An 18,990-nucleotide genomic window follows, 5' to 3' on the forward strand; every position below is an offset into this window, starting at 1 on the left:
ACCGGGAAAGGAGACCAGCTTCGCCGCGGTTTGCTCTCGCGTTCCCCGAACAAGCAGGTCTCCTTCCCTGCGGTTTGCAGGGTGGTTCGGGGAACGCGAGAGCAAACCGCGGCGAAGCTGGTCTCCTTTCCCGGTTTGCTCTCTCGTTCCCCGAACCCCCGAACAAGCAGGTCTCCTTCCCTGCGGTTTGCAGGGTGGTTCGGGGAACGCGAGAGCAAACCGGGAAAGGAGACCAGCTTCGCCGCGGTTTGCTCTCGCGTTCCCCGAACAAGCAGGTCTTCTTCCCTGCGGTTTGCAGGGTGGTTCGGGGAACGCGAGAGCAAACCGCGGCGAAGCTGGTCTCCTTTTCCGGTTTGCTCTCGCGTTCCCCGAACCCCCCTTGAAGCCGCCCAACAGCGCTGCAGTGTGGCCACATCTAACACCACTTGCAGCGCTGGTTGCTGTAAGTGTGGCCACTCTGCAGCGCTGGCCCTATACAGCTGTACTAATACAGCTGTAACAACCAGCGCTGCAAAATTTTAGATGTAGACATGGCCACAGGTAACTCAGCAGTTTGTTCTTGAATAAAAAGGATGATCTCAGGTCTCTGGCTAACAGCTCCAAGGAAGGAGATTTAAAAAATTTATTTATTTTTTTTAAATCAGAGATTACATTCCATTAAATGAGGGATGAAGGGAATATTTCCTAGCATTCTCAGAGGCCTTACAGCAGAAATGTCTACTAGACTCAGAAGCATGAAAACCTCCAGAGTTTTCAGCAAAGTAGGTCCCTGTGAAATCAATTAAAAGCAAAACAAAAGAATTTGGAGGATGCAAGAATTACAAGAGATTATTTTGTAAAGCAAGAAATTCCTTCCCATTATGGAATGGTTAATTAATTGATCTACAAAGCCCTTCCACCCAACGCTGGAACTGTAGCTGACTCAGCGAGCCCTTTTGGCTATTATGCAGCATTAGTGTCTCAAGTTTTTGAAGTTAGCAGTTAGAAAAAAACAAGTACTTCAAAACATGCAAAAACTAATGAATCCCATATGTGGGATGCTGTCCTTATTCCATGTTTATAAGAGGATCGGGTTTTGTTAAATGGGTTTATTTATACAGACGGTAAAGGGGGTGGGGTGAGGGGGAGAGTCAGCAAAAGATCCAAAAGTTATGAAAGAAAAACATTTTCTTTCTGAACCAAGGCATTCAGTAACAGGGGAAAAGACAGGATTTAAGCTAAAGTTAGAAATGTTTAAAGAAACACAATATACTTCGGTGTACTTCTGTTTGCAGCTTTTCTGACTGCCTGTGATGTTTTGGCCAACAGCAAAACCTTTTTTAGAGGATTAAAAATATATATTAGGATCCTCCTCCTCCATCCCCTTCCCTCACTGTATCGGGGGCTGGGACAACTTAAATGCCCTATGGGAACATCTGCTGGGATAGTCAAACAATTATGGCTTTTTCAACAGCTGTTGCCATTTTGTGCTCTCTCGACTAGGTCAGCTTCAGAGAAATATGGAAAGAAACATTAGTCAGGTCCTTTGCCCAATGCTCACCCCTAACTCCAGCACTAAAGACAGTCCCCACGGGGGGCCTGGTAAAGAAGCCGACAGAGGCCATACTCCTTGCATTAAAGCTAAAAGGGTGATGGCCAGACTATGCTTAAACTGAGAAGCTCCTTTTCCTTTTTCATTTCTTAATCATTGGCATTAGCTATGAAACCAAGAAAATGCAATGCCCAGAGGGATGCTTTCATTGCACGGTTAATACACTTTAATCCTGACTTGCAGCACTCCCTATTATTCTAGGCCTGAGTCTCACACAGCGCACTGCTAATATACCAAAATTCTGACCTGCAGCATCCTCTGATATTCCACACCTGGCCTCCTTACCCCATGTCCCCCTCACAGCTCTGCCAACAACCTCACTCGCAGCCTACCACCCTTCTGCTGTTTCAGTACTGCGACCCCAGACATCTGCCGTAAAAGGAGACACATCATATATTTAAAAAGCAGACCTGCCAAAGGTAGCTAACCTGCCAGACAACATTACTTACCACTTGGAGAACAGTTATTACTCATCACACTACATACATACATTTCATTTTTGTGCTTTTCTCAGAAACCTAAAGTTCAGTTAGAAATCAACAAGAAACTTAGCTCAGCTACTGGTATAATAAGTTTGTCTGTTAGCTTTATCCTCCTAACAGAGAAAGAACCACAACGAGTTGGGAAAGCTCTTGCATTGTAGTATCTATCAGTAGGTACTTGACGAAGACCTTTTCATTATATTCTTACACAGACAGGAAGAAAAGACAATGCTCAGAGAATTTTCCTCACACTCTTCTGGCCTGAATGCAGCTGACTGCTTTTTTCTTCAAAACTCCTTTGTTTTTATGCTATCATGTGTTACTAGAATCTGGCTGGATATCTGTTTATTTGCAGCAACACTTTCCCAAAAGAATGGTAACAAGGAAAGCTAATGCAAACAGAGCTCACTTATCGGAAATAGGCAGAGCCCTGCTCTTGAATGGGAGGATAGGTTTAGGAATCTGAGGAGCCACACAGCCAAGAGGCAACCCTGGTACCTGGAGCACAATAAAAACTAATACCATGAAGGAGAGATCAGCCTAGAAAATCCCAAAGGCAAAGTCCAAATTAGAGGCAAGTGAGATGCACTGAGAAGGGCTAGGGTGAGGAGCTGGCCAGAGCATTCTCTAAGTCAGGGGTAGGCAACCTATGGCACGTGTGCCGAAGGCGGCACGAAAGCTGATTTTCAGTGGCACTCACACTGCCTGGGTCCTGGCCACCGGTCTGCGGAGCTCTGCATTTTAACTTAATTTTAAATGAAGCTTCTTAAACATTAAAAAAAAATCTTATTTACTTTACATACAACAATAGTTTAGTTATACATTATGGACTTATAGAAAGAGACTTTCTAAAAATGTTAAAATGTATTACCAGCACACAAAACCTTAAATTAGAGTGAATAAATGATGACTCAGCACATCACTTCTGAAAGGTTGCTGAGCCCTGCTCTAAGTGTTGGGTTCCTCACTAATGGGCCAGTTATTTAATCAATCTATTTATTTAGATTTATCGCAGAAAGAGAGCAAGAGAAAAAGCACATACTCTGGGATCCAGATGTCTCTGACAATTTTAAAAATACAACACAAAATCTGGCAGCTTCCCCAAAGGATAAGCATTTACCAAAGCTGAGAGCAACCCAACCAACGCACCAACAATATCCCGCCACAACTGCGAACCCCTGTCCTCCCTATCCCCTTCCCTCCCTTCCTCCCCAAAACCTTGGTAGAGAAACGGGACATGAAGAGGGCTCTGAAGCCTGTTTCAGACTGAGAGAACAGTAGGGAGTAAAATAGTTAATTACAGAGTTAAGGTGCCATTCCTACCAAGAGAGCTCCAGCTTGAGCATCTCTGCTGCCCGCAGCAGCAGTCTGGCATAGGAAGAAAGGAAAGCAGATTCCAGGTCATTTCAGGCTTCATTCATCTACACCCCCTTAAATCACTCTCACAAACCAACAGGTAGTCATTGCAGATAGAGCACAGGTGCTGGTGTGTTACTGCCAAGACATACCACTTAATAAGCAGGCTGTAGCATTCTGCATTTGTTTACCTTTCAGGCTCCAGTTTCAGCACTACGTTATTTTTATCCTGTTCTGTTTCCCTCTATCTACTACTGCAGTGATTGAGGACCCAAACCTTGCAACCAATATATCCACTCAGCATCCACATTTCCAGTGTGTTGCATCATTATTCAACGGTCTCAGCCACCCTAAGGTAGCAGTGGAATGCTCCAGATGAGAGTCCAAATAGACACTCCAGGGTCAGCTGTAAGCACAGGGTGTCTCTTACCAAAAAAATCTACTGCTTCCCACTGCCCTCAGTCCCCCAAAATATAATCTTCCCCATAAAACCCAACTCCACTCAGCCTCTTGGGTCTCCCACTCCACAAGGGACTCATTCCTTTCTGATCATCCCCAAAGAAATAGCATTCTCACTTCACAATTAACAGGTCTCTCAACCTCTCACACAGGAAAAGGCATCAACCCAACTCAAGCCAGTCCCTTGTTACTGAGGATGGAAAGCTGGTCTGATCCCCAACTAAGAGTCCTGCCAAATAAAGCGAAGTACAATATTTGTTCCACCTTGATCCCAGGGAACCTAATATTAACAACCCTTCCCATTAAAAGACATCTTTCCATTAAAACAAGCTCCTGTTTGGCAAGAAGTTATTCCAGTTCCCCTGTGGCAACCATGACCTGTCCCTTTGGCTGCACCTCTGTGAGTGAAGTGGTGGAAAATTTCCCTTTGCCAAATATCAGAGAACGCTCAAGCACAACTGTGAGGCAAACAGGTTTGTCTTCCTCCTTCTGGGCATGCAGGTGTTCATCCTGCAATCACAGGGGAAGAAATGCAAGGTCAAAAAGAAAAAAGAAAAGGAGGGAAGGGGGGAAAATGATTGAGAAATACTGACGAATCTGACGAAGTGAGTATTCACCCATGAAAGCTTATGCTCCAATACGTCTGTAAGGGCATGTCTATACTACCCGCCACATCAGCAGGTAGTGTTCAATATATCGGGGATCGATTTATCGCGTCTCATCTGGATGTGATAAATCAATCCCCGAAACGACGTCCGTACTCCACCTCAGCAGGAGGAGTACGCAGAGTCGACGGGGGAGCTGCGGCAGTCGACTCGCTGCCATTAGGATGGCCAGGTAAGTCGACCTAAGATACTTGGACTTCAGCTACACGACTAGTGTAGCTGAAGTTGTGTATATTAGTTTGAACCTCATCCCGCTAGTGTAGCCCAGGCCTTAGTCTATAAGGTGCCACAGGACTCTGTCACTTTTTTACAGATCCAGACTAACACAGCTACCCCTCTGATACTTGAGAAATACTTGTCAGTGATGACAACACATTCCAGCTGTCCACATCCATCAATGTTTCTGTGCTTGATAAGCAACACTGAGAACTGTGCTGCAGCATTTAGAAGAGATCGCAGAGATTGCTAAGCTCCTGGGTGTCAGATCTCAGATTGAAAATTGAAACAAGCATTTTATTGCCCACCTTTCTACAATTGTATTATATGCCAATCTGCAATAGCAATATCCCTTCTAACTGCTTTTAGGAATTCTCTGTAATGTGTTCAGCTGCCTGTGGAGGCTGAGCTAAAAGTTGAATGTGAAATAAATCAGAATTTGGGCTCTCACTCTGATTTACGGAGGCGAGTACAATCTCAGACAGAGGAAAAACAAGTCACCATGCTCAATGTTGAGCAGGCTCAATACCAGGTCTTAGAGCTAATGAGTTAGAAAGGGTAGGGCTTCGCTTTCTTGCTTCTTATCTCACCAACAAAGATACGCAGTAATGGAAAGGGGAATGCACAATATTGTGTATGTAGCGAAATGCTGGTGGGGACACAAACAGATCATTGTCACAACACTGGTAAAAGAAATTATTACTGTACTACCAGAAAGAGACACAGAAGGGCACTCTCTGCAGGAAAGGAAAGCACGTGACACTTGAAGAAAGTAACAAGCACATACAAAATGCACAGAGGCACCTTTCTGCATCCCTGTATTAAAGGGACGAGGAAGACTTCCAAGAAAAAGTCTTTTCTTAAGGTGATTCATGCTAAACCATGACGATTTGCTTCAGGCTTAATTTTGCAATTACTGCAAGAACTTGCCCAGAGAGTTAGTTGTTCCTATACAAAATAACAATAATATCCACAGAGCAAGGAAAACAAAAAGTCCTCCCAAGAACATTCTTCTTCCCCGCAAAAAGCAACATTGGTTCTGCATCTATTCTATATACAGTACATTGTTTGGGACAAGAACTGCCATCACTTCTGTTTTATACAGCACTGAGCACACTGTGGGCACTTAAATGATAAACAGGAAGAGGAAGGAACAGCTAAATTCACTGGTGATTCAAAGGAGAGGTTTCTGGGCCCACTGAGAACTAGAAATCCCATTATAGTGCCAATTTTGTTTTTCATTAAATACACGTACATACAAAACAGATTAAAAAAACCCAAGCAAGCTGAGAGGAGAGGGAAATAAGAAGACAAGAACCACAAGCAGGCTAGTTCCAAAGCAACATCTCTCGCTATCCCACCGCTGCTATGATGTACTTCACTAAACCACTGCAAAACTGAGTCATATATCTGGTTACAGGCTCCATGGTGGGTTTATTCCAAAACAGCAGGCCAAACACAGATCACAGGAAAACAACAAATTGGTGAAGGGAATGTCCTAAGTGATGGTAAAAAGAAACATTGTTCTGGTGTCCCACTCATACTTCTGGGTTCTCCTTCAATAGAAAAGTCAGTATTATCCCCTGCATTTTAGAAGCATCAGCATCTGAAGATGTGATCTGGCTTTTGGTACAAATGAGGGTGAATACAGAAATTCTACATAAAGTTCAGAAGTCCTGACGGTCAGGGCCAGTGTAACCACTAGGCGAACCAGGCGGCTGCCTAGGGCACCAAGATTTGAGGGCACCAAAAAGCGGTGCCCCCCAATTTTTTTTTACACTACAGTGGAGTCACATCTTACGCAGGGGTTAGGTTCTAAGGTCAGCGCTTAAGAGGAAAATCGTGTACAGTGAAAATTACCATAAAGTACAGTATTCACAGAATACACTAGAACAGGGGTCCTCAACTGGGACACTGGCTTTCAGGAGTCAGCGGACGAATGCAGGTCGAGGGACGTACTGGCCGCCGCTTCCTGCAGCTCCCATTGGCCTGGAGCAGTGAGCCGCGGCCAATGGGAGCCACGATCGGCCGCACCTGCGGATGCGGCAGGTAAACAAACCGGCCTGGTCTGCCAGGGACTTTCCCTGCACAAGCAGCATCCCAAGTTTGGGAAACATTGCTTTGTGGTACTGCCCCTTTTACTGCTTTCCAGGAATCCTGTGATCTGAAACTTGGACATTATTATATTCAACTGAGGATTACTGGGATGTAGGCATGAAGGAAATCTCATCTATGACATCACAGACAAAATGTGGGAAGAAAAAAAATGAGTACTGTGAAAGCCTTCCTGCTGCCGAGTTACAAAATAGAAAAAGTTCTGGTAATACTTGTTCAGGATAGTCTCAGGCTAGTAACCTATTTTAGTTTCCTTGCATTTTATAGTCATTCTAACTCTAGAAAGTACACACTATGGAATATGCTGCTTTGGTAATCCAAAGGCAAACATCTGAGCTGAGGAGATAGTATGATGAGATTTCCTACAATGGGATGTGGCCCAATGGTGACCGCCAGTAATAAAACTCCCCAGCTGACGGAGATGGAACATGGGGAGGGCTCTAAGTTACTACAGAGAATTCTTTCCCAGGTATCTGCCTTCGGGGTCCTGCTCACATGCTCAGGGTCTAACTGATCGCCAGATTTGGGGTCGGCAAGGAATTTTCCACTGGGCCCATTTGGCAGAGACACTGGGGTTTTTTGCCTTCCTCTGCAGCACAGGGCACTGGTCACTTGCAGGTTTAAACTAGTAAATGGTGGATTCTTTGTAACTTGAAATCTTAAAACCATGATTCGAGGACTTCATCTAACTCAGCCAGAGGTTAGGGGTCTATTTCAGGAGTGGGTGAGGTTCTGTGGCCTGCTATGTGCAGGAGGTCAGACTAGATGATCACAATGGTCCCTTCTGACCTTCAAGTCTATTTGGAGATGCACAGGCTTTTCACTGGTGCCGGGGGGTGGTGGTGGTGCAGGGGGACGGAACAGAGAGGGAACTGCATATTCTCACACAACGTTAACAGTGAAAATCGCCTTTGTGAGGGGAAAACTGAAATCAGAACATACTTACCATTTAAAGCTAACAAAAACATAAAAGGGAATGTTATTCAGTAGAACACTGAGATTAAAAGTGAGAAGTAAAAAAAAAAAAAAGTTTGACCATATGACATAATTTCCCCTCAGACCACAGCAGCCTGTGCTCTGTGAATGACCCAGCTAGAGACAGGATACTAGTGGGTGTGAGAAAGGTCTGTGACAATGACTGGACTAAAGTTCTGGCCCAGTGTGTCACCCTTCCTAGAGTAAGCAGAACGCATGGTAATGGAAACACTGATACAACATCCCATTTTTGGCTCATTTCTTCCACTCCACTCCTCTCCTTGTCAGCTCTGGAAGGGTGGAGGAGATTGATCCTCGTTGCATCACTCACAGAAAAGCAATGTGGTCTTCAAGAACTGCAAGTTATTTCAGCGGGATCGTCTCTCCTGCATGGCTTCCTTCCACATTTATAATTGTTACAAATGCAGTAAAACATTTTAAAAAGGCAAATGGCACAAAGAATTTAATAGGCAAAGGCCATAGGGCCACCTACAGCTAAGGTTCTCAGTTGCTTATAACTGCCAAACTTCAGCCATTCAATTGAAATTTTCCACACTACACAATCACTGAATGAGGCGGGGTCGAATAGAAAATATACTATGCAGTCATGCAATTAAAGATTAACAAGGAGGCTGAATTAGGATTGTACAGACGACCTTTAATTTTGGCATTTCCTAACTTTTATGTCCTTGACTTTGCAACCTTAACGTTCGTTTAATGTCTATTTTTGTTTGTTTGTTAAAAGTAATTTCCTAATTACAAAAATATAAAACAGAAATTCTATCACATGCTCCCCTCCGAGTCTTGCGTCCTCCCTCAGCTCCTGATCCTCTTTGCTCCCTTCATCCTCCAACTCTTGTCTCCCATCCTCCATGACTCCTTCAAGGAGGTAAGGACCCTTCTACTTCCCAATTCCTCACCCCTCTATATTCTGAAAGCAGAAGGCAGTTTTCTAACGCTCGGTTCCAGCGCTGGGTGCCACACTAGCCCCTGGCTGCCAGAAGGTGCAGGTATAGGGAAAGTTTATTCAGCCCTTGCCATCCCGGTTGAAGCATGCTCAGTACAGTCAGAATCTTTGGAGAATTTAGCTGCAAAACTAACTTTCTACTGAACATGTTCAAACTGAGATTTTCTGGAGTCATATCTTGGCCAAATTTGGACAGATTTTCATAGGAACATAAAAAGGCACAACTCTGACACCAGGGTGACCCCTGCCAAATTTCAATTCCGTGCTCCAAAGCATGGGGGCACTAGAGTTCCTCAATTAAATGGTTGTAAGCATTTTTTTAACTTGGTCAAAAAGTACTTTTCATTAATTTCAGAAACAGATGAATCATTTTAACTAAAACTTCCCCCAAAAAATTCAGATTGAGGCTGACACCGGGCATGGAAAATTTCAGCCTGAATGGTTACTGTCTGTCAAACTTGTCAGCAATTCTGAACAAGGCTCTATGGCCTAGGGTTAGCACCTAAGCTTTGGATGCCAGTGGTCCTGGGTTCAAATACTGGTCATGCCCTGTCCCTGAGATGCCCACTCATGCTTATGATTTAGTTGGGGATCGGTTCTGCGTTGAGCAGGGGGTTGGACTAGATGACCGCCTGAGGTCCCTTCCAACCCTGATATTCTAAGGTCTTATGATGGTAAGTAGTGGGCAACCTTAACTTTAGATATCACTACCAGGAATGCCTGTAATTAGCTACAACTTTAACATAATCTTTGTATTCACTGACCATGATATATGCTGGGCTTTGTTCACTTACCTCATTCCAAATGTCTTGATCAATATTTTAAGTGAAGACTATAACACTCTTCTGCTGTTCTATTAGGACGGTCCGAGTTTTGAAAAGGCACTGGCTGTTGTAAGGTTGTTCGATAAAATACTACTATGGCTGCTACTGTTGCTTCAGAGTCACCTATTGTGATATTTACTACACAGTATGAGTCACTGGTGCAGCTGCCCCTGAATGGATCCTTCATTGTGAGGAGCCACAATGACACACAATATTGCCAGGATTATAAAATCATGACCAAAATCTTCAAAAGTGATTAATGATTTTGAGCACATCAATTATTGGATAGCTAATGTGAGATGCCTCAAAAGGGGCCTGACTTCTAGAAAGTGTTAAGAGCCCACCCTCTCAAAATCAGGTCCCTTTAAAATGTGTCGAGTTGGACCCCCAAAAATTAAGGTGCTCAAAATCATTAGTTACTTCTGGAAAATCTTTATTTTATTTTCTCATTTCCCTGTGGGGCAGTGGTTCACGCATCCCAGTGGCAGAGCTACCAGTGTCCTGAGGGTCTAAAAGGTGCCCCTGTCCTAAAAGCTACAAGAAATAATAAAAATAATGCTATTGAAAAAGCCAACAGATTTATTTATTAAAATGAGGTAAGTATATAGCTTTGAGCTCAGGGCTTGGGGATAAATAAAAGAGAAATGGTTTCAAATATAAAACTTTAAAATGCAGTTTTAAATTTAAAACCAATACACTTATGTTGCTAATTGTTTTGGATCTTAAAAAAATTTTGGTTTTGTGTTTTTTGGGTGCATATGTCTCTCACATAAGTAACCCTAAGCATATATGCAAATATTAGGTTTAGTAATTCAATTCCATTTCTTCTAAGTGCTGTAGTTGAATGTAAGTGCTAACAACCTCAAATGTGGGAGACTAAGCTGGAAAGAAAGTTAAATAACAATTTATTATTTTTAATAATTTGTACTGCAGTAGTGCCCAGGAGACATGTCATAGACCAGAACTCTGTTATGCCAGGAACTGTGCAAACACAGAACAAAAAGGCTTATAGAAGGGTATAAAAGCAGCATTATCTAGTATATTCTAGTCAAGCATCTACTGCATCCATCACCATGGTACCTGAGCACCTACCAGTGAAGTAAATGATGTGGCTAGCACCTGTCATTTGTGTTTTCTTATCGAAGAAGTGGACATGTCGAAAAGTGCAAACAGCTTACTTAGTTTTGCTTCCCTCCACGCAAAGATCATTACAAATTCCACTTTTACCGGCAACGTACCTTTTGTTGAAAATACACAGTCCTTGAAAACTTTCCATCTTTTAAAGGGAGGGTGCAAAATATCAACAATATATGATAAATGAACAAAATAAGCAAAAAGGACAACTCCTAGTGAACCAGCTTTGTGTTCTCATTGGCCAGCTACCAACTGTTACCCTGGACACTCAAAAAAAATCAAGAACCAAGAAAGGCAGTTTCTTCCATTGTGTCATTGCTACACAAAGCGATTCAAGGAATAAAACAGCTGCAATTTATTTCTGGGGCCAACAAAAGGGGAAGTGTACTTCAGAAAGCAGTAATTTGACCCCCCACAGCTACAAGGTTCCATTTCTAAATACAAACACAAAGTCAGGCTCATTTAACTCTTCAAAAAGTAGAGACTTAATAAAGATTTAAGGCTGTCAGAGCACAAATAATCTGACATGTCGTCAGTTTACTGAAACTAAGTCAAGTCTGCTAAGCTTGAATATAACCATGTATTAAAGCTAGGACAGGTTTCCCATCAGTACGCCTTGACCCCTGGATGAAGAGTCTAGAGTCATTCCGTTTTTGAAGTGAAAGTTTAACATGAATTTATCATATCCTGCTATTGTCCCCAATTCCACTTATGCTCCCCAAACAAAATACAAAAGGAGACACAAAGAAGTAGCTAATTACAATCTCAGACATAACCACAGTTTATAGTACATACTGATAAATGCATGAAGAACGGCCCAACTGGGTCAGACCAAAGGCCCACCTAGCCCAGTATCCTGTCTTCAGACAGTGGCCAGTGCCAGATGCCTCAGAGGGAATGAACAGAACAAGTAATCATCAAGTGATCCATCCCTTGTCGCTCATTCCCAACTTATGGCAAACAGAGGCTAGAGACAAAATTCCTGCCCATCCTGGCTAATAGCCACTGATGGACCTATCCTCCATGAATTTATCTAGTTCTTGTTTGAACCCTGTTATGGTCTTGGCCTTCACAACATCCTCTGGCAAGGAGTTCCACAGGTTGACTGTGCATTGTGTGAAGAAATACTTCCTTTGATTTGTTTTAAATGTACTGCCTATTAATTTCATTTGGTGGCCCCTAGTTCTTTAACAAGTTGGGAAATTCTTGCTACAAAATTGGACCTAAAACTGAACAAATATAATTTCCAAGGAAGCAGTTCTAGGACATTTGAGAAATTCCCACTTTAAAAGCCCACTTTAATTGGAGAAACCTTACAGGAAGTAGGATGGAAGAGCAAACAATTTCATCTCCAAATAATTATCGGATGGCAAAGAGCAGCAATGAACAGGTACTTTGGAACACCCAGCCCCACCATTGTGACAGTAAAGAAGATCTTCCTAGGTTGTGTTTAACAGTATTTATGACAACAGTAGCTATTTATATCAATGAACTCAAACACAGTGTGTGCTTCTGTGTACAGAGAAACCAAATCCAAATGTTGATTGTTAAATTCAGAAGCTTCCACTCAGAACTACCCTTCTCATGTACTCTTTTCCTGTTATATTCTTAATGTTTGCTACCCTCAAAGCCACCCTTTTCCTAAATCCTTTTCAGCGGCAGCCTTTCCATCACATGCTCAAGATCCACAGTCAAGCAAAGTATTCTGGGACAGGATAGGTAACTGTACAGATAATGCTCAAGTGAGTAGAATCGCTGTGCACCAGCTATCCAATTACTCCTTTGGCTAGAAGACTAAACCATAAGTGGTATACAGAATTCTCCCCACCCCCATGTTCACATGTGTCATGCAACAGGCTCAGGATAATGAAGCTTCTCTCTTTTAGAGACAAGGGTCAATGCTTTTTGCTCTCCACACAAGTTTATTTTTGAATTATAAATACGCAAATGCTGTACTACTGTGCAAATTTCAGACATGAAAAATGTGGTTACTTTCACTTTGCTTCCCAACATCACTAAAGAATCTTTGATAAACAAAACCCATGAGTAGGTGCAAACAATAAAAAGTCCCTATTTGGTGCAAGCTAAGAAACCACTTTTACTAACCACAAAATGGCCCACTAATGAGAAGGCAACAGGCACCTGAAAAATCCCTGGCTATGTGAAATTAACACTACATAAAACAGTAGCAGAGAAGAGAGAGAGCAGCACATCTATATTTTGTGATTCTCCTCCCCCTCCCATCTGCAGCCTAAACCTAGCCACCAGCTAAAGCTACATGTGTGAATTAAGCTCTATTTATAAATCTTCAGCTGTTTTTTTAAAATGGCCTTAATATAGTACAGTTGTTATGTTGTTTTTGTTGAACTTAGCAACAGGAAACTGTCACTCCTTCTGCAGCAAACTTTCCATTCTCTTGGTGCTCCAGATCCCACACCAGAAAAGCCAGATTTAAAAAGGGGCCAGGGAGGTTAGCTAATCTGAGCATGCTCCTTCCCTCACCAGGGAAGCAAAGGGACAGGACAAAGCTGCAGCCAGATTTATATTGAAGTATCATACCACCTACATTGACATTAACATTTGTTTAAGAAACACATAAAACAATACCTAAATTCAATACCTTTATTTTTGTTCCTCTTTTGAGATGCATGTTGCTTGAAATAAATGAAATAGGGGGTGTGTTCTTTTTTGCATTTGTCTAAATAGATCCTGCTATACAAGCAGACACCCAGGGATTAGTCATGAAAATTATCTAGAAGGGGTGGGTGAAGAACAGTCAGCATCTTTACACTACAGCATTATGATAATGAAAGACATTTATTGAAGCACACACATTTTAGATTGGAAGGTTAACAACACTAGTCCCTGGTTAGTCGCTGAGTTAACAATTACAAACTCAGCCTTAACTTGGTAAAAACCTATAAAAATAAGCCTGATTTTATTGTCTGCTTTGGCAAGATTATTTTACCGCCCAAAGAGCTTTCATTAATGTGCAGAGAAGAATTCTCTGGGCTCCACCCTGTAATGTTACTTCATATCTATATTGTTTACTATTATAACATTAGCTTCTTAATTATAAACTAACACAGAAACACAGCTGCTCTAAAACAGTGCACACGCACACTACTGAAAATGCTTCAAAGACAATTGGGACAGATAACATCAAAAGACAGACAGCTTATAACAGAGCAAAATGCATGAAGGCTGATTTAAACCACAACTTAACTCCATCTCAAACAAATGTGATACCCTAGCTTTTATTGTAATTAATCCTCAAAATGGTGATAGCTGACGGTGACAGAAAATGTTTAACACAAAATAACCCCACTTCATTTCAAACTTCCTGCCTGGTCTTTTTCCTGGTGTCTCCCATTTTATGGTTCCTCTTTCCCCTTCAGATTTGGTTCCCCCTGTATTTGGGCTTATGATAATTATTTATTTGCAATACTGCAGTGCATATAGACTCCAAACAAAATTGGGGTGCCACTGTGCTAAGCACTGCGCAAACACACAGGCTACGTCCACACTAGAAACACTACAGCATCACAGCTGTAGTTGCGCCACTATAGCATAGACACTTACCACAGAGACGGAAGAGGTCTTTAGTAAATCCACCTCTCCAAGAGGTGGTAGCTATATCGACGGAAGAACTTTTCGTTTGACCTAGCACTGTCCACACTGGGGCTTAGGTCGGCTTAACTACGTCTTTTAGGAATGTGAAAAATTCATATCCTTGAGGGATGAAGCTAGGTCAACCTAACTTTCTAGCATAGAGTAGGCCATAGTTAATAGTCCCCTGCTCTGACGAATTAACAATTAACAATTAAACAGATGACTGGTGGGAGGAGACACAGAAGCACAGAGAGGAAGTGACTTGCACAAGGCAACAGGACAGAGTCACATACAAAACCATATCTCCTGACTTCCAGTGCACTGTCCTATCCACTGGACCATGCTGTCTCTCTGTACACACTTATGAACAATAATTTTATGTTAACTACACTATGAGCTACAGAAATACTGTGGGGGGGGAGGGAATCTTTGGACCTCCCCTTTGGACCACCTCAACTTTGGACAACCTCATATTGTGGGGCACCAACACACCTGAATTTTATCTATCATACGTTATGAGACCGTCAAAACTTTTTGTGCGTTTGATCTTTTAATTTGTCTTTTATCATCTTTTTATTTTAAACTAAATACCATTTCAAAAATAAGGAGGACTAACAATCAATGCTATTTTTAGAAGGTTTTAAAGAAAAGAAAAATGTATAACTTATGTTTAGCTTCACAGCCGCTGTGGAAAGGAAATCAGCAACCCAGCTGATCATCAGCAGCTGCAGAGACATGTCTTTTGAAAGCATTGCAATGTACAGGATAAAGATGCAAAAATGACACTTACTGTTCCTTCAGAAACTGCATGCTCTCTGAGGTCTTTCAAAAAATCCACCTCATCTTCAGTTTTCATCTCCAGCTTTTCTGTAAGGACAGAAGGTTTGCAAAGTAGATTTAAACAAACTTCCCCCAAGGCGGCTGTTTCTCTGTTTATCCAAATAGTTCTAAAAAACTTGACAGGCGTTATTTTCCTTCCAACAGCTGGTTTCATTCCTGACTTTGCTGCTTGTTTATTAGTAATTTTACAACTATGGTGTCTGTGAATGAAGGAAACTACGAAACAGCAGTGAGCACACAGAAACCACAGGACTAGACTTCTACAGATGGCTCTATGTGAAGCTTGAAATCTAGGTTATATTTGCATATATGTTTACACCAAAGAAGACTTGACTTCCATTATTCCTGCTGTATGATCAAAAAGTATATATTTGTTTGTCTCTGATTTAGTTGGGGTTGGTCCTGCTTTGAGAAGAGGGTTGGACTAGATGACTTCCTGAGGTCTCTTCCAACCCTAATCTTCTATGATTCTTTACCATAACATGGAGACAGATGGGAGGCAAGAATATTTTCTAAACTTTCAAGTGTTTAATGCAATGCCAGCATCTCAACACATGCCTCTTCTCCTTAACCTGAAGTGGTGGATTAGGTGCCAGAGAGTAGTAAGGCAAGTCAGTCTCCATCCAAATTTGGCAACTGTCTGGACATTTTTTTTTCTGGTAATAGTGTTGATGGAACACAAGAGAAACTTTGTGTCCCCACTGTTCTCTCTTCTCAGAAATTTACATGTAAAACTTAAACGATCACCATTTACACCAGCGTTTTCTTTCGCTGCACCTTTCCCACTTCAAATAACCATTTTTGTCTTGTGACACCTACACAGACCAGGACTTAAATCTAAAACCAATTTCCACTTCTCAAGAGCCATGGATTACAAAATACTTCAGAGACAGTGAATGAAGCTTCACTAGCCCCCTTGCGAGTTATATAAATATTCCCATTCTACAGCAGTGCAGAGAGGTGAAGTGATTTGACTAAAGTGTCAGTGAGTCAGTGGCTGAGCCAGGGACAGAACGCAACACCCCTGTCCCCCTGCTCTAACCCCTAGGCACATCAGTCTTCTCCTAGCCATCTGTAACTGAGCATTATAGGAATCAAAAGGATTTTTAACTGACAATTTGTAGCGGATCATTTGTACAAAAGGATGCAGTAGGAAACCACAGTTCCATCTTAAATTAAAACCACTGAAAAAAGTAGTTGACACTGATAGTGCATGCTAGTCTGTCTTAAGGGCATTAAGGATACTTTGCTACACACCACTTGCTATGCAATTCAAATAAATTACAAATTAACACAATGCTGTGGTATCTGACAGAAAGACCTGATGAGTTTATGGGTTGTTAACAGCAGAACCGACTAAAAACCCAGAGACAATTCAGCAACAGTTCTGAGCACATGCGAGAATCACCCAGGGGACACTAGTTTGTTGGCAAAACAGCCAGTGATCATGTATTTATGATAAGAAGGAGGGTTCAGCCAGGAAGGGTGACCCTCCCTCACAAACTCTTGAAATGAGATGTCAGAAAGGATAATAATCCTGCAGGAATGGGCCCCTGAGAAATGTCAGCCTGTTAACGCCCAGCATGTGCACCCTAACTCCCCCAGGCATAGAGAGGGAAGGGAGCCACCCTGGGGTCCCAGGCTGCACATATAAACAAGGAACCGTGCTTATATGTGCAGACGGGACCCCTGGGAACAGACAGGCTGCTATCATGAATGCAAGAAGGTGCCCCTTAAGTATAGGGGTGGAAGGAACAATCTTGTTGCTAAAACACAGTACTGGATATCGGGGTTCTCTTCCTGGCTCTGACACAGATTTCCTCTGTGGCTTTGGACAAGTTGCTTAAACTGACTGTGCCTCAGCTTCCCCATCTGAGAAATGGGGATCATAATGATAGTTGTCTCCTTCCCAGTGGCGTTGTGATGATAAATTCATTTGTGTTTGTAAAGTGTTTTAAGATCCTGAAGAGAGGGCAAGGGACATGTCTAATCCTACTTCCATTAAAGCCAACAGTTAAACATCCATTGACTTCAATGGTAGCAAGATCAGGCCTTATTTTTGTTGTTAACCTGTAACAACTGTGATTGGCTAGATGTATAATTTAAGGGCTTTATCTTTGCAAATCGTTGTCTGAGCACTGTTTACATATATGAATTTAACCCAGCCAAATCTGACTTCCAGGTTTTGTCCTTTGTGGGCTTCCATATAATCACTTGGACTGGTCCAGCATGTGATTTGGAAGAAGCAATTCTGTGCACTTTACTTCCGGAACACAAGCACTTCTACTAAGAAAGAATATCCCAAACCCATAAACTAGTGTTGAAATACATCACAGAGGCATTCAGGCATGGAGCACTTTAAGTAATATTGTTATTATTAATAAAACTGGTCTCCAGTGGAACCTGCCACCCTAGCTGCTGAAATAAATGCTAGTGAAAACCTTTCTGGACAGCCAAATCTTTCTGTCCCTGTGGTGTTGATGAGGTTAGGGGCTGGAAAGTAGAAATGGTAAAATTCTACTCATGGAAATTAAGCATATGCCAGCCAATAAATTCTCTCTAAAGGCCTGGACCTGCCAGGAGATCCATTAGTGCAATTTGTTCAAGAGGAATCTCTAGAGAACAAGGCACGCTATTCGTGACTTAGTTACGGTAGAAACCAGGCCAATGTGTGTCGTCTTATCTGTTGGGAGTCCGAACTTCAGCATCATACCCCAACTGCTTGCTTGCCCAAATGCGAGTCAGGCCAAATATGCACTATTCAAATAGCTTGCATGGAAAATCCCATTTCACAGGGGTAATTCAGTGCTGAATAAAAAGCCCAACCCCTAGGTACTGCTTGAGGTTCGTAAGACTTTCTACAAGAGGCATGAGAGTCTCCCCTTGACTTCACTGCACTTTAGGACCAGGCCCTGAAAAGATGTTTGGATGTAGACTTGATTTTGCTTTGGTGAACTCTAAATCTTATTAAACTGATCACATGACATGGGGATGAGATGAAAGAGTGCGATGTCATCAGAAGCAGTTAACATAAATTAAAAAACTTACACAGCTAGATGGTCTTGCATCTTTCCCTGCCCCTCTCGCTGAGAAAAATCCTTCAGTTGCATATCAGAAACTGTGACAATTTAGCAATGACAATGAAAAAAAAAATCCCCAGTGAGTGTGTTTCTGCGAAGCATCCACCAAGCCTCTACTCTCAGAAGGGCTCCAGCCCAAAGTCTGTCAGAAAAGGATTTTGGTTTTTTCTGCTGAGCAGCAGTTACGTCCCTAACCGCATAAATATATACACGTCCCTACTTGCCAAGATAAGTTCTGACTCAGAACAAAGTGAACTTGAAAAACCTCACAGTACTTAGTAATTTGCTCCTTTGACAAGACAAGACGTTACCCAGGTAGGGCAGTTACCACACAACGTTTAAATGCCATCTCTCTCTCTCTCTCTCTCTCTCTCTCTCTATATATATATATATACACACACACACACGCACAACACAACAACAACAACAACAGAAAACATCTTCTGGTCTTTGCTTTAAACCCATGTTTTGTCTGTGCCCACATAGCATTATTCTGTAGATTGTTCCAATAATCCCTGGGAGAAGCCATTCTACCCTAATTTGTCCTTTGTGCCACTTCACATCATGACCATGTTTTTCTTATGGGTAGAAGAGAAAAACACATGCTGGATCCTTGTATGTTTTTCCCCCTTCTACATTTTTGAAATCTGTAACAAAATCCCAGTTTCCTTTCC

The 18,990-nt window shown here is 42.2% G+C and overlaps 1 protein-coding gene across 3 annotated transcripts in view; it reads right to left on the reverse strand.

Moving 5' to 3' along the window:
* Window positions 1-18,990, reverse strand: part of AKAP13 (A-kinase anchoring protein 13) — a 343,718-nt gene that overhangs the window by 138,385 nt on the left and 186,343 nt on the right. For all 3 annotated transcript variants that reach the window (XM_050967379.1, XM_050967378.1, XM_050967380.1), the window contains one exon: window positions 15,187-15,263. In XM_050967379.1, the coding sequence (XP_050823336.1) occupies window positions 15,187-15,263 (77 nt within the window). The remainder of the gene's footprint in view (window positions 1-15,186; window positions 15,264-18,990) is intronic.

Source organism: Gopherus flavomarginatus, chromosome 9, assembly GCF_025201925.1.
Source record: "Gopherus flavomarginatus isolate rGopFla2 chromosome 9, rGopFla2.mat.asm, whole genome shotgun sequence".
NCBI classification, from domain to species: domain Eukaryota; kingdom Metazoa; phylum Chordata; order Testudines; family Testudinidae; genus Gopherus; species Gopherus flavomarginatus.